Source organism: Physeter macrocephalus, chromosome 16, assembly GCF_002837175.3.
Source record: "Physeter macrocephalus isolate SW-GA chromosome 16, ASM283717v5, whole genome shotgun sequence".
NCBI classification, from domain to species: Eukaryota; Metazoa; Chordata; class Mammalia; order Artiodactyla; family Physeteridae; genus Physeter; species Physeter macrocephalus.
In genome coordinates this window covers 62,600,027-62,614,202 of record NC_041229.1, presented here as the reverse complement: position 1 = coordinate 62,614,202, position 14,176 = coordinate 62,600,027, and the positions used below count along the sequence as shown (strand labels likewise).

Below are 14,176 nucleotides of genomic sequence, written 5' to 3'. Positions count from 1 at the left end.
AATGTCACATCATCTACCAGGTTTAGAAGCAAAAGTGATTTAGTTTTTGCCTTCCATAAATACAAAAAAAATGATGAAAGAATGTAGATTCACAAATGCCTCAACGGACAGTATCCTAAATTGACTTCCCGAGTGTGCTACCAAATTATCTTTCCTCTAACACCTGGCTATAACCATCCATTTACATTTTGAAAACGAGAAAGATAAATGTTTCAGCATATTCTGAAGGGATGTTTGCAAGCATGTAGGAAAGCCTATCCTTGCCGACAAGGACAACTTTGATATTCAGTCCTCTTGTAGAAAGTGGAAACTTGTCACAAGAAGCAAGTAATGTTTGCAAATGGAAGCCTTAGGCACCAGCCACTTGGCTAGCCAGATAGACTCTGGGGGAAGCAACGAATGGATGTGGGTGTAATGGGACATGTACTATTGCTTGAGCAAGACTATGCTTCTGTGGTTGACTCCTCACATCTTGCAAAGATCTTTGCAAGAAACCACATTCAGAAACATCATATGGACATGGTTGAATGCCTCGTGTCTTGGTTAATGAGTAACTTTCTTTTAAGTTGGTATATTGCTGCTCTCACAAAGCTTTCTATTTTGGTTCTCTTTAGTCTCTCTAAAATTCCAGGGAAAAACTCTTGAGTTTCAAAATGCATATGAGCAAGAATAAGCTCATTTTACTGCTTGGAATGATCTGTTTGGAACAGAGTAAATCTGCAACTCTCTCTCTCCCCAAAGGTAAGTTCCAAATGATCTCTGTAACCACCTTTATCTGAAGAAATAAACTTTGCTGGCAATGGCTCTCACAGTTCCACTCCATATTCCTTTGGGAGAACAGGAGAGACAAATATATTTTGGAGATCTAATTAGTTTTCATGTAATTAATTTGGACTTCTCTCCTGCAACCATCATATTAAACTGAATAGAACATTAATGGAATACAACTTGGACAAGTTGCACTGACCTGGAGAAAACTGGAATTGTTCACTTATTTGGACACATTCCACAATCGCATCTCCTTTCATGGAGCAAATTCTGGAAATCAGCATAAATTTGGAAGCATTTGTAATCTTTAAAAAAATTATATTGCTGGGAAATACAAAGCATGTTTCATGTAGTCTATTATTTATATATATATAAATGGTCTTTTTTTCCTCAAGTAACATAATCTGAGAACAGTTCTTGGCAGGCTTCTTCACAGTCAGATTTGTACCAGCCTCAAGAATTATCATGTTTTCTATCTTTGCTTCAATTAGTTCAGGAAATACTAAATTTTCTGTCTAAGGTATTTATGATTCAGTCAACAGAAACAGCTAGAAAATAAGCTTTGATTCAATATTATGCCTGTATTGGGTTCAGAATCAAAAGACAATGTTACATCCATGCTTTGTCATTAATTAGCTGTGTATCTCTTTGATTCTTCATTTTCCCGTCAGTAATGTGGGGGTAATAGTGCTTGATTCAAAGGCAGAGAATGGGGCTTAAATGAGAAGTTATTTGAAAGAGTTTTGTATATTTTAACATATTAATCTAAATAGCTATGCTTTCAAGGATATATTTTCAAGAAAAATCATTTGTTCTTCCTTCCAACTTTTATAAGTGTCTACTGTATGCTAGGAATGTGCTAACCCTTGGAAATACAGAGATGAATAAAACGTAGGTTTTTTTTTTCCTCAAGTACTTCATAGTACAATGAAGGAGACAAACAATTCACTATCATAATACTGCATGGCAGAAACTATAAGAGGGGAGAGGAACTACAGGGGAGAAACACTTAACACAGTTTGACGAAATCAAGGAAGAGTTCTCAGTTGAAGTGATCTCCAAGCTGAAGAATAGGGATTAGAGAATTCAACTATGTAAAGAAGTGGGGTGATTATGAGACAGGGCATGCTAGGCCCTCCTAGAGAGCATGTAGAAAAGAAGGACCTGCAGTAGGGACAGAACATGGACCATCCTTAAATTACCAGGCAGTCTTCAGCATCTTAATCTAGCCCATCTCTTAGCTGAAGAGTCAAAAACAAACAAACAAAACAAAACAAACAAAAAAAGCAGAACAAATATTGATAATAAATAAGTAAATGCAACTTTTTCAAGGATAAGATCTTTTCCACAAAAAGGAAAGAGTTTTTTCTCCCATTACCTAGCAACCCTTGTACCCTAACGCCATTCTGGTGTGTGAATCAGGACACTGTCTTCCCTCTACTCCACTATAATTGAACAACCTGATACTTTCCACTCATAGCAAATTAAATCCAATATTTGACTGTGTGCCAGGCACCACTGACCATGATCTCAGACTTAGTCTCTTGGGTCAAGCAGAGGAAAAGATGCAAACACAATTACAATCTAAGGCAGACTATAGTATTACCCATTCAACCAATTAATTGAGCAACTTCCATGAATCGGGAACTGCACTAGATACTGTAGATACAGATATTTCAAGGTTAAATTCCTATTTCTTAGGAGCTCACAGTCTAGTGGGGTTGAAAGATAACCATAACAGCATGTGATAAATGTCACAGAAGCACAGAGTGCTGTGAGGAGCCTCGAAGGGGTCAGATGGCTCAGTATCAAAAGGGGACTCTATTCGTGCTAACCCAGCGGAGATCTACCTCTGAGGCCCTAAATCTTCATGTCAGAAAAGTAGATCTTTTCATGATATGCACGTCCTATGTGAAAAAGTGGAACAATCCCTTGTACTGCAAATCACAGCAAATTCCACAAATAACTTAAAGCCATTTTATAGTATTGCCACATGCTCCATGTCTTATAGTATTTCTTGCTCAGAAGAGTTTCCTGTACCCCTCAGTCCTAAGAGTTATCTAATCACTAAATTATTGTCTTTTTTCCCCCTAGCTCCCCCTTGTGGGCAGAGTCTGGTTAAGTCACGGCCTTTGAATTACCTTAACATTTTCAGTCGCATTGTTGGGGGAAGACAAGTGGAAAAGGGTTCCTACCCTTGGCAGGTGAGTCTCAGGGAACATTCTCCTGTGGTTGGATTATGAGCTGTCTCAGGATTGGATCTCTCAGAACCCATGCTGCTCATCAGTATGCTCTATTCTGTTTAGTTCATCACCAAAGATCTCATGAATTAGTACAAGGATCCAAGACACTCCTGATATCAGTCCATCAGTTGACTTCTAGAAAAGGTGTGTTCAGAATAGTTACAAGCGCTATTGGCTTGCTCCAAAATTTGGAAATGCCATCCCAAACTTTCAGTCCCTAATACAAAAATCCCACTTCAAATTTATAATTTAAAAAATAATTTTCTGAGTCAATAAATATATTTAAAACATACTTATCTTGTTATAGTTAAAGATGATGAGGGAAGGTGTAGCCATAGGTCTACTTTATGTTTAGGATATAAGATTCATACCTATACCATAGGACCCTTCAGGGAATAATCAAGAGTACTGCCTCCTTAGTAGTTAGTGTCCTAAGAATTCTGTCTCAATCTAATTTCCTGTTCCTCCTATGCCATAGAAATGCCTTTGTGCTTCTGCCCTTAGCCTATGGCATTTATTGTCTTTGAAAGTCTCCCAATTTTCTTTACCCTGGGAGCCATGCTATATTCTTGCCTCTTCATTTTGTAGGTAGAACAATAGCTCTTTATTTTTACTTCTCTTGAGTCAGTCAGTCATATTAACTTTTAGATCAGTGGATATTTGGTAACGATTGGTTGATTGAGTCTGTGTTCAGTGGGATGATGGAATGGCTGAATCATTGTCATTTGATTAACTGATGAATTAATTACCTGGTTTGAAGAGTTGATTGATCAAATTCTTACTTGGTCAGTTGGTTGGCTAGTCAATTCAGAAGTCCATATTCAAATCATAGTCAGGGATGACTCATTGACTTTTACTTACTTGTGCTTTATTCTGTTCTTAGCCTTTTCTCTGTATTAATTTTTTTTCAATTGCTCATTGAATAATTTTTGGTCAAAAAAGAGACAATTCTAATAAATTGCTTATTTTCTAATTTAAACAGTGGAATTAAAAGTATTTGCTTGTACCCTATAAGTCATGTTGGAGTCAAGCCAAACATCATAAACAGGACAAGTCAAAGATAGAAAATCTATTGTAGAGACAGATTAAAAAATAAGCTTGAAGCAGTTGTAGAGGTCAAATAGTTAAAAACTATAAGAAAGTTGTAAATCCAGACTCTTTCTCTAAGAGGCTTAGGGGAATTGGAACAGACTTTGGAAGACTCCCTTAGCCCTCACCTTGTCTTTATCCCAAACTTCTTCATCTGGTCTGTTCTGTATCTTATGCTTCTTTTTCTTTCTCTTCATTCACAGATATTATTCATATTGTTAGAGTAACAGATGGTAAACATTATCATATAAATAAATAAATACCCACAATTTTTATTACCAACTTACTAAAACCTTATAACCAATCATCTCAAGTTAACTACCTCTCCTGTGGGCCAGCGGTAGGAATATTCTGGTTCTAGCATTGCTTTTCTTTCTGAGCTATAGTGTGATTGGTTTACCACTTCACAGTCGATTATTTCTGATATTTATGAGTAAGATATCTGGGTCTCTTTTTCAGAATATGCTCAGTCTCCAGGTTTGGGGGGATCCCAGGGCATTAACTTGCTCCTATTTAAGGTCTTTGCAATTCAGGTGTCTTTGAAACGAAGGCAGAAGCATGTCTGTGGTGGGACCATCATCTCTCCAGAGTGGGTGATCACAGCTGCTCACTGTGTTGCAAACAGGTAGGGAAAGCCCAGCCCATTGATGAAGTTCAGATTACCCTTCTTCTCCCTGGGAATCAGCAGCAATAACTCTATTAAAATATGGAATGGTGTGATGTATGCTTTAGGGGAGAACATGTTAATTGCATAATACAAACAGGGCTCAAGGTCATTGTCAGAGGGTACACAACTTGGTAGAAAACATTCATTTCTTATTTAAAATGGGCTAGAAGTTAATAAAGTTAATAACATCCAAGTGAGAAAAAAAGCATCACAAAGATAGAGTTCTGAAAGTTCTCTCCTAGTTTTCTTAAATTTCAGTGAAAAAAAAATCATCCAGTTCATTATGCATCTTAATAAATGGATAAAAGAAAACAAAGGGAGGACAGTAAAACATGAAGAAGGCTCCTGTGTCTTCTTTCCTATTGATCCTGCCTCTCTGAACTTCACTCTAACAATTTCCATCTTTTATCCATTTTCTTGTATGCTTCAAATGTTCTACTGTTGGCCAGTGCTCTTGATATTCATAAAGCTGCAATGAAGATTATGTCCCCCTATTTGCCCTCTTTCTCCACAAACATCTCCTGGATATTTACTTAGTGCTGGACACTAGTGGGTATCAAAGATACAAAAATAACTAAGATATGATTCCTGCCCCCCGAGAGCTGATAGTCTAAAAAAGAGTCAACTGATAATTTCACTGCAGTGTGGCAGGTGGTTAGGCTAGAGAGTTGCTATGTATTAGGTTTGGTATTTAATATAGCCAAGAGCCAGGGAAATATACCAAGAGAAAATGATGTCTTTTCCAATTTTGTATAAAATCATCTCTTCTAGATCCCCAGAGATGGCAAGCCCAAAGCTCTTAATCCACCTCAGTGCATCCTCAAGTTCCTTTCAGATAACTTTGCTGCAGGTAGAAGAGGAATAGAATGGTGTTTCCTGTGTCATGCTAGATCTCTAAATTACAAGCATAAAGGAAGTAGGGGAAGATCCCCACTTCCCATTGCTGTAATCAGTCCCAAAGCCCTGAGTGTGCGTACTCTCTGGAACATCAGAGTTACGGTGCTATTACGTCTTTCCTGGTATGCATTATGCATTAGATCTCTGACATTAAAGCAGCATACTTCATGGGAATCACCAGAAACTCCCAAAGGATCTCACTGATATTGAGGCCAGGCCAACCATCTGGGGTAGCTGAATATAGCTTTAGACCACTGAATTATAGTGTGTACACCCTTAGGCATTTAACAAATAACATTGCAAGGTATTCAGTTTATCATATGATTGGCTCCATATGAGGCCACTTTTTACTAGTCCCTCACTCACATTGGGAACCTCTACATTTGGAATCATTCTCACTTTCTCTGTTCAGCAGCTTCACACCTACATTATCTATCCATGTCATTTTGAAGAGGTCATTTTGTCAACCACTGCAATTGTACTCAGAGGTTCAGTGAAATCCATCCGTTTTACTCTTTCCTCCTCATAGAAATGTTGCATCAACTTTCAACGTTACTGCTGGAGAATATGACTTGAGCTATAGAGAGCCAGGAGAGCAAACCCTCACCATTGAAACCATCATCATACACCCATATTTCTCTACCAAGAAACCAATGGATTATGATATTGCTCTTTTGAAGATGGCTGGAGCTTTCCATTTTGGTAAACATTTGAAGCTTACTCTGAATTGTCTACCCCATGTGCTCCAGAACTTCTGTTCCATAGCACATTTCCTACAGTATAAGTTATGCAGCATATGCCCAAGAATTCTGGATCATGGACTTTGAGATAGGAATTTGAGCTGGAGGTTCCCCTACCTGAAACCCTCTTTGCTTGTGGCTTTAGATATAGGATTATGTGGAGTCAGTTACTTTGTTTCACAAGTAACCCCTGGAGGCGCTAAACAGAGATATCACAAGGTCTTTGGGAAACCACCTAGATGCCAGTTGGTGAGTGGCTTATGGTATCCTCTCCTCCATGAATGAAACAAGCCCTGCCTTGCTGTTTTCTTCAGACCAGTCTGTGGGACCCATGTGTCTTCCAGAGCCAGGGGAACAATTTGAGCCTGGATTTATTTGTACAACCACAGGCTGGGGCCGCTTGAATGAAGGTAAGAACTCATACGCTCATATCAGAACTTTCTGGTTGGTAATCAGAAAAGAGAATTTTTAATCTATTTTAAAAAGACAGTTGTGTAGACATTTTAAAAATAGAGACTATCACATTGTACTTCGAAATTCAAATCTTTCCAAAAGACACAAGTCTGAATGGGGCATCTTCAATGCAGAAAGGGTGAAAGAGTGCCTTGCTGGGGTCCTTATTTCTATGTTTTCTAGATGGCGTCGTCCCACAAGTCTTGCAGGAAGTGAACCTGCCCATTTTGACCCAGGATGAGTGTATTACAGCTCTGTTGACCTTACATAAACCCATTAGTGGGCGGACCTTTCTCTGCACAGGCTTTCCAGATGGAGGAAGAGATGCATGTCAGGTAGGCAGGAATGGTTGGGCTGACAGGTCCCAGGCAGGGCTTCCCTCAGCTTTGTCATCAGATGAGGGGCTGAAAGAAGGCTGTAGGCAAGCCTGGACTCGGGAAAGAAGGATCAGGACTGAAAAGGGAGGTCAAGTCAAAATAGAGGACAGTTTAAACAACCTGTTTTTAGCAGAGACTGTGCTTTCAGAGGAGGTCTTCTGCTCTTTCCAAAAGACCAAATAATGGAGATGATGCCAATAATGAACTAGGGTACTCCGGCCCTGAAGGATAGGTGATTCTTTCCTACTTAGAGATTTCCAGTTTGTGTATAATGGGAGCTTTCTCTTTCCCTCCATCCTTCCTGCTGACCAAACTTGAGGTTGATTTGACTACTGGACAAGACTTTTCTGAGTCTGTAAGATGAGACAGGAGAAGGAAACAATCTGATATTTGATGAAAGCGTAGGATGGGGAAGAAGGAGGTGGACCTGCTAGAGGCTCCAGTGGTATTTGAGGATTGACTGTGAATTGTGCTTGCCTATCCTCCCAGGCCCCTGAGTCCAGAGTATTAGAAGAGAAGAAATTCATTAATCCTCATCTAGCACCTTTGTGGGGCACAGACACTGACAATGACAGTAACAGAGATCTTTTCTCCCTACAGGGAGACTCAGGAGGTTCCCTCATGTGCCGGAATAAGAAAGGGACTTGGACTCTGGCTGGTGTGACTTCCTGGGGTTTGGGCTGTGGTCGAGGTTGGAGAAATAATCTGCAGAAAGATGATCAAGGATCCCCTGGGATCTTCACAGATCTTACTAAAGTGCTTCCCTGGATCCACAAACACATCCAAATTGGTAATCAAGCCAGAACATAAGGTCAAGAAGCTAGGGAAAGAGAGAGCATCAGCAGAGTCTAGACAAGTCAGGACCACTGAGCAGACAACCTCTGCTTCTGTTCTTAGTGTCTCACATAAGGACTATGGTATTTACTGAGTCTAAAACAAGGGTAAACTATGATGTGTGGTACAGTGTACAAATATTCAATGAAACTTGAATACATCCATCCTAGACTTTGTCAAATTTGCCTCTAATTGAAACTGTCTCAGCCGGTGATATGTTTCACCACTTACTTCTCAACTCTGCTAGCAAGATTTAGCAAGCTATAGCATGGATCAGTGGTTATCGATGAGGGGAAATTTTGCCCCCCAGGGGACAATGTCTGGAGGCATTTTTGGTTGTCACAACGGGACAGGGGTGCCACTGGCATCTAGCGGGTAGGGGCTATGGATGCTGCTAAGCATCCTACAGTGCACAGGACAGCCCCCCCTCCCACAGCAAAGAATGATTTAGTCCCATATGTTAGTAATGTTGTGGTTGAGAAGGCCTGGCATAGAGCCAGGTACCGTAAGTCTGAAAAGGCCAGGGTCTATATACATCCTTCTACCAGATTCACCAATGAGTTAATTGAAACTTCATTTTTGCCTCCAAATCCAACTTAATTGTTTTCTTAACTGGGGGCTTCCAGCCTAAAATAGGACTTCTGTTCTTTCCCAAAGGGGTTAATTCAAATTAGTTCAGGAAGAACCTGGGTTTGTGTTCAAGTATATGGTACACTAGCAGGTTTCGGAGTCCTCAGTTCAACTTGTAGCTATCCAGCAGTCGTGGGTGTGTTATTTCCATCTCCAGCCTCCCTTTTCATGAAAAATTAGAGGGGTAAACCAGATGACCTCTTCTTGCTTTGTGTAATCCCCAAGCTAAGCAGCCCACTTAATAAAGAGAGTGAAATCATCTTCTTAAAGCACAAAGGCCACTTTGCTGCTTTGTCAATTTATCCCTTCTGTTCTTTCCACGGATTATATTTTCATTAGTTGCAAATTGACTTAAAAACCTCTGCACTTTTGAGCCAGGGAGATGCTAACTTCTTGAAATATTGTTCAGGATATCACAACCTCAAATTGCATCTTTCTTTTTCTTTCCCAGGGAAGCTGAGAAAGCACTCCAGAGGTGGGTATTTCTTGTAGCCTGTTCTTCCAGGAGCATGAATTAATCTCTAGGATTTCTGAATATCGGTTCCTTTATAATCAAAAGTCTTCCTCTGCAAGAGCTCTCCATAATCACTAGGCATAAAACCATCACTAGGAGCACCCACAGCCATTCATCCCCAGCCAGGGAGGGTGAATTCATCCCTTCACCCAGCAGGAGCGCCACATTCCCCCCGAGTTCACTTGTCAATCCAGAGCTCCAGTTCAATTCAGCAAACAGTTGGCAAATCCTAGATTTGGATCCAAGACACAAGGGAGGAGGTGTAGGGCATGGCAGCTGTGGTCCGGAAGCTACACACCTTGTCCTGAAAGAATAGGGGACTCACCCCCAGGGTTACATTGCAGGTCTGAAATGAATTCACTCTGTGACTTTGGGCAGGCTCCTTCCTACCTCTGAACCTGAGTTTCCTCATCCAAAAAGGAAAGAGTTTGGACCAGGTGGTCTCAAAGGCATCTTTAGCTCAAATCTTCAGTGGTTCTGTGAGTCTGTGGAGCTATCTCCAAAGAGCAAAGTGGAAAAAGAGTACCCTGAGAGCTCAGAGGAGTGAGTGGCTGCTTCTAGCTGGGGGAAGAAAAAAGACAAGGGAGGCTTTGGAGCACAGACATCTTTTAAGCTGAACCTTAAAGAACAAAGGATGAGTAGGATTTTGTCAGGTGGAAATGGGATATAGGTAAAGAAAAGTATTCCAGCTCAAGGAATCATCCTTATCAGAAGATGGATACTAAAATATGGAGATATGAAAATTTAGGATGTAATAGAGACCCTGTAAGTCAATCAAAGCAGTTGAAGTGTAGGCTATGTGATGAGTTTTTATGAGGGAGAAGATTAAACAGGTAACCTGAGAACAAAGTATGGAAACTTTGAACACCACTCAAGAAAATTTAGACTTTATTGAGTAATAGGAAGCTGACTAATTAGATAAACAGATTAGAGCTATACTTTAGTGCTAGAAGAACTGCACATAGGGGATAAATAGGAGAGGAAAATATCAATAATTCAAGGTGGATTTACGAGATTATGCATTAGTTCAAGAGACAAGAATATAATGCTTGAATGAGGGCAATGGCCAGAGAATGAAAAGGAGGGCATAGAAACAGGATGAATTAGGCCAGGATAGTCACTAAGGTTAAGAGCGGTGAGGGAGGGAAGGAATGAAGGATGACACCAAAGTTCTGAGCATGGAAAGCTAAGAAAAGGGCACATAAGTTAATCAAATCAGAAGTGGAAGCAGTTTTGGAGACTGAGAGGAAGTCCTTTTGTAGCATGTTAAGTTTCAGGGGAGATATCTAGGAGATGGTTGAAAAAATCAGAAGTTCAGGTAGAGATAATAGTTGAAACTGATGGTGTGAATGAAATGGATCAGAGGGCTCGTGTAGAGAGAAATGAAAACTAAGAATAGAACCTAGGAAATACCTGCCTCTATAGAGTGGAATTATGGGGTCAAAGAAAGAAGAGTAAGGAAGAAGAAATCATAGAATCTCAAGGTTAGGCAGGATCTACAAGAAACAAAAAAGAAGGCATCATAGAAGCCAAGATAGGAAAAGATTTCGTGGAGAAAGGAAGCGTGTGTGAAGAAGAACCAGGAGGTCCCAGTGTCTGTACAGGTTCTGGAGGGAAAGGGCTCTTGTGGATAGCCATCACTGTTAGCTCTGATGCTCACGACTTCCCCTCCCAGCCTCATGCAGTGAGCAGGACCGTGTGATCAGAGCATCAGAAGGGGAGCTGCACTTCCCAGAAAGCCCCTTCCTGTATTATGAGAGCAAGCAGTGAGTAGCCCCCGCTGCCTCCCCTGCCCTTGACGCCCACCTCCAGTTTGACGCTGCCCCACTCATTGGACTGTGACAGTCGCTTTCCATCTAGAAATAATACCCTCTCAACGTATCTACCTTCAGACTGTGTGTCTGGACCCTGTTTGTACCAGAGGGAATGCACGTGCTCCTCAATTTTTCCCACTTCGATGCAGAGTCTTGTCACCACAATCACCTGTCAATATATTCTTTAGAAGACACACTTATTGGTGAGTGGATTTTCACATTGTCAAATGGCACTAGTGCTAGGAGGACTTAATGGGGCCTGGTTACAATATGTCTGGCCCTGAGGCATCTAGAAGTACCGCACTTCCTGTCTCCAATGTTGAGACTTAGAATTGACAGTGGAAAGGAACAAACTCTGAGCCTGTGTGAGGGCTGTAAGGGCCACAGGGCAATTCACTTACAGCATCTGCTGCCCATGGAAACAGGCTTCCTAGACTCATTTGCCAGACCTGGAGCCCATCAGGAGTAAAATGTAGACATATAGCAGTGCCTCTTGGGGCCTCCCGGGCAGAATGCTGCTCTCCTAAGCATGAAAATGACCTTTACCTGCCTCGTCCAGTTCAGAAGGAAGATACCAACAGATAACCACGAGTAGGAGATAAAGGTTACTTATACAAGAAACAAAAATGGAGGAGTGTTTCTGTGGTTCTAAACTGCAGATGATTTTGCCCACCCCCTCCCTCCCCCAGGAGACACTTAGCAATGTCTTAGAAGCATTTTTGGTTGTCACAACGAGAGGGAATGTTACTGGCACCCAGTGGGTAGAGGCCAGGATTGCTGCAAAACATCCTACAATGTGCAGAACAGCCTGAACGCCAAGAACGTTCCAGTTCAAAACGTCAGTAGTGCTGAGGTTGAGAAACGCTGATTTAGACAAGCCTGCACTGTCATGATAGTTCAGTTCCCCATAAGTCTTTCAATGGGTGCTGTTTTCTAGGCTCTGAACCAAAACTCTTCATTCTTATGTTGCAGGGAAATTCTGTGGAGACAGCCTGGCTTCATCGGTTCTTGTTGGCTCCAACGCTATAAGGCTGAGGTTCATCTCTGATGCCACAGATTATGCTGTTGGATTTAATCTCACATATAAAGCTCTTAAACCAAACTACCTTCCGGGTAAAACCGTTTACTCTTATCACACGCTGTGCATTCCTTTTGCAGAAATTGAGGACCCATAGGAATTAGATGAGGAGTAGAGAGCCCCCCACCCAAGGCCCACTGAGCTCCATTAGCAGAGAGGCGCTCAAGGCAAGTGAGATGCAGGGTGCAGGGGCTCCTTCTGCAGTCCTGCTAAAGCGTGTTTGTTGCATACCCAAGTGAGCTGAGAGGGCCTGATGAGTTCTCGAGAACCAGTGCGCAGACCTCCCCCTTCTTGATGGCTCTGCCTTTAGAGTCAGTTCAGGCATCACTTGTGGGGGACACAAGGGGGAAAACAAAGAGGATCCCTCTGTGCATGGTGATGCCATTGTTTGGACGTTCTCCCTTGTGTTGCAGATTCAGGCTGCAGCTCCTTAACTATCCTTTTTGAAGAAGGCCTCATACAGAGTCTTCACTATCCCGAAGACTACAGCAACATGGCCAGCTGCAACTGGGTTTTTCAAGCCCCCAAACATCACCTAGTTAAGGTACTGACCCTGGTTACCCTTACTTTGCTGAGGATCTCCAGAGAATCGTTTACATAAACACCATGAGGGCAGAGGTTTTATCTGATGTATCTGCTGCTGTATCCCTAGTACCTAGAACCTAGCACCTGGCACACAAGGTTCTTGATAAATATTGATACTTGTTGACCAGCACACTAGCCTATTCTCTACTGTAACTACCCACACTTACCACTAGGTGGCAACTGTGTGCTTTACATTTTGTTGAAATGTGGCCTTAATCTTTGTACCAGGTAACTTGTTTCATCAGTGTCTAGTCCTTTCTAGAAACAAGCATTTCTTCCTTATTAAACTGCTAACAAAACAATTTGTGGGAAGTGGATAACAAAAGTGCAGTGCAGAACAGTTTCAGGGACTGGCATAAGGTATAGCAGGTGGAGTGGTGGAAGGCAAGGCTGAGATCAAAGTATGGAGGGCTTTGAATGTCAGGATACAGAGTGTATTCAGCCTTTGATTTGCGGTGTTTGTGGCCGTTTGTGTGTTTGTTCAGTTAACACTAGTGGGCCATCTGCCGAAATGCCTTCAGGTAGATGACACTGCAGTCAGGGTGAGGTTGGAATTAGGCATTATTTAGAAGTCTTTCTCTTAAAATAATAATTGAAAGCAAGAGAGTATATGAAGGAGACAAAGTAAACTATAAAATAACGGGTAAGGAGTAAGGGTGAACAAGACCTCAAAGTTCTTGTATATTTAAGAGGCCAAAAGAGATCTGAGACCCAGGAATAGAACCAAATTGGTGCAGTGTTATGATAGTCCAGAGAATGAAGCCTTTAATTCAAAACACAAAACAAAATAAACAAACAAACAAAAAGGTATGGCCAATAGGTTGGATTTCCCACACCAAGTTAGAGTTTAAAGAGAAGGAGGACTCCCTCCCTCCCTTCCTTCCTTCCTTCCATTCTCTCTCTCTCTTTTTTTTTTTTTTTTTTTTTTTTTCTGGTACGTGGGCCTCTCACTGTTGTGGCCTTTCCCGTTGCGGAGCACAGGCTCCGGACGCACAGGCCCAGCGGCCATGGCTCACGGGCCCAGCCGCTCCGTGGCATGTGGGATCTTCCCGGACCGGGGCACGAACCCGTGTCCCCTGCATCGGCAGGCGGATTCTCAACCACTGCGCCACCAGGGAAGCCCCCTCTCTCTCTCTCTTGATGGATCTTGATCTCCTTCCTCCTTTTCTCTCTTCTTTCCGCAGAGAAACCATTGTACAGCTCTGAAACCTTTTGTTCTATTCAAATGTGCTTTTAAATGTTAACAAAGTAAAAAGACAAAACTTTTTAAAAAAATAAAATAAAGAGGGCTTCCCTGGTGGCGCAGTGGTTGAGAGTCCACCTGCCGATGCAGGGGACACGGGTTCGTGCCCCGGTCCGGGAAGATCCCACATGCTGCGGAGCGGCTGGGCCCCATGAGCCATGGCCGCTGAGCCTGCGCGTCCGGAGCCTGTGCTCTGCAACGGGAGAGGCCACAGCAGTGAGAGGTCCGCGTACCGCAAAAAAAA

At 41.9% G+C, this 14,176-nt stretch overlaps 1 protein-coding gene across 1 annotated transcript in view; it reads left to right on the top strand.

Annotated features, from left to right (window-relative positions):
• The first annotated feature begins 653 nt into the window (after window positions 1-653).
• Window positions 654-14,176, top strand: part of OVCH2 (ovochymase 2) — a 15,922-nt gene continuing 2,399 nt past the window's right edge. Inside the window, exons 1-12 of the mRNA XM_007108123.2 lie at window positions 654-741; window positions 2,863-2,972; window positions 4,634-4,725; window positions 6,194-6,366; window positions 6,719-6,814; window positions 7,041-7,192; window positions 7,835-8,024; window positions 9,150-9,173; window positions 10,888-10,978; window positions 11,105-11,229; window positions 11,999-12,139; window positions 12,518-12,648. Coding sequence (XP_007108185.1) covers window positions 654-741; window positions 2,863-2,972; window positions 4,634-4,725; window positions 6,194-6,366; window positions 6,719-6,814; window positions 7,041-7,192; window positions 7,835-8,024; window positions 9,150-9,173; window positions 10,888-10,978; window positions 11,105-11,229; window positions 11,999-12,139; window positions 12,518-12,648 — 1,413 coding nt within the window. The remainder of the gene's footprint in view (window positions 742-2,862; window positions 2,973-4,633; window positions 4,726-6,193; window positions 6,367-6,718; window positions 6,815-7,040; window positions 7,193-7,834; window positions 8,025-9,149; window positions 9,174-10,887; window positions 10,979-11,104; window positions 11,230-11,998; window positions 12,140-12,517; window positions 12,649-14,176) is intronic.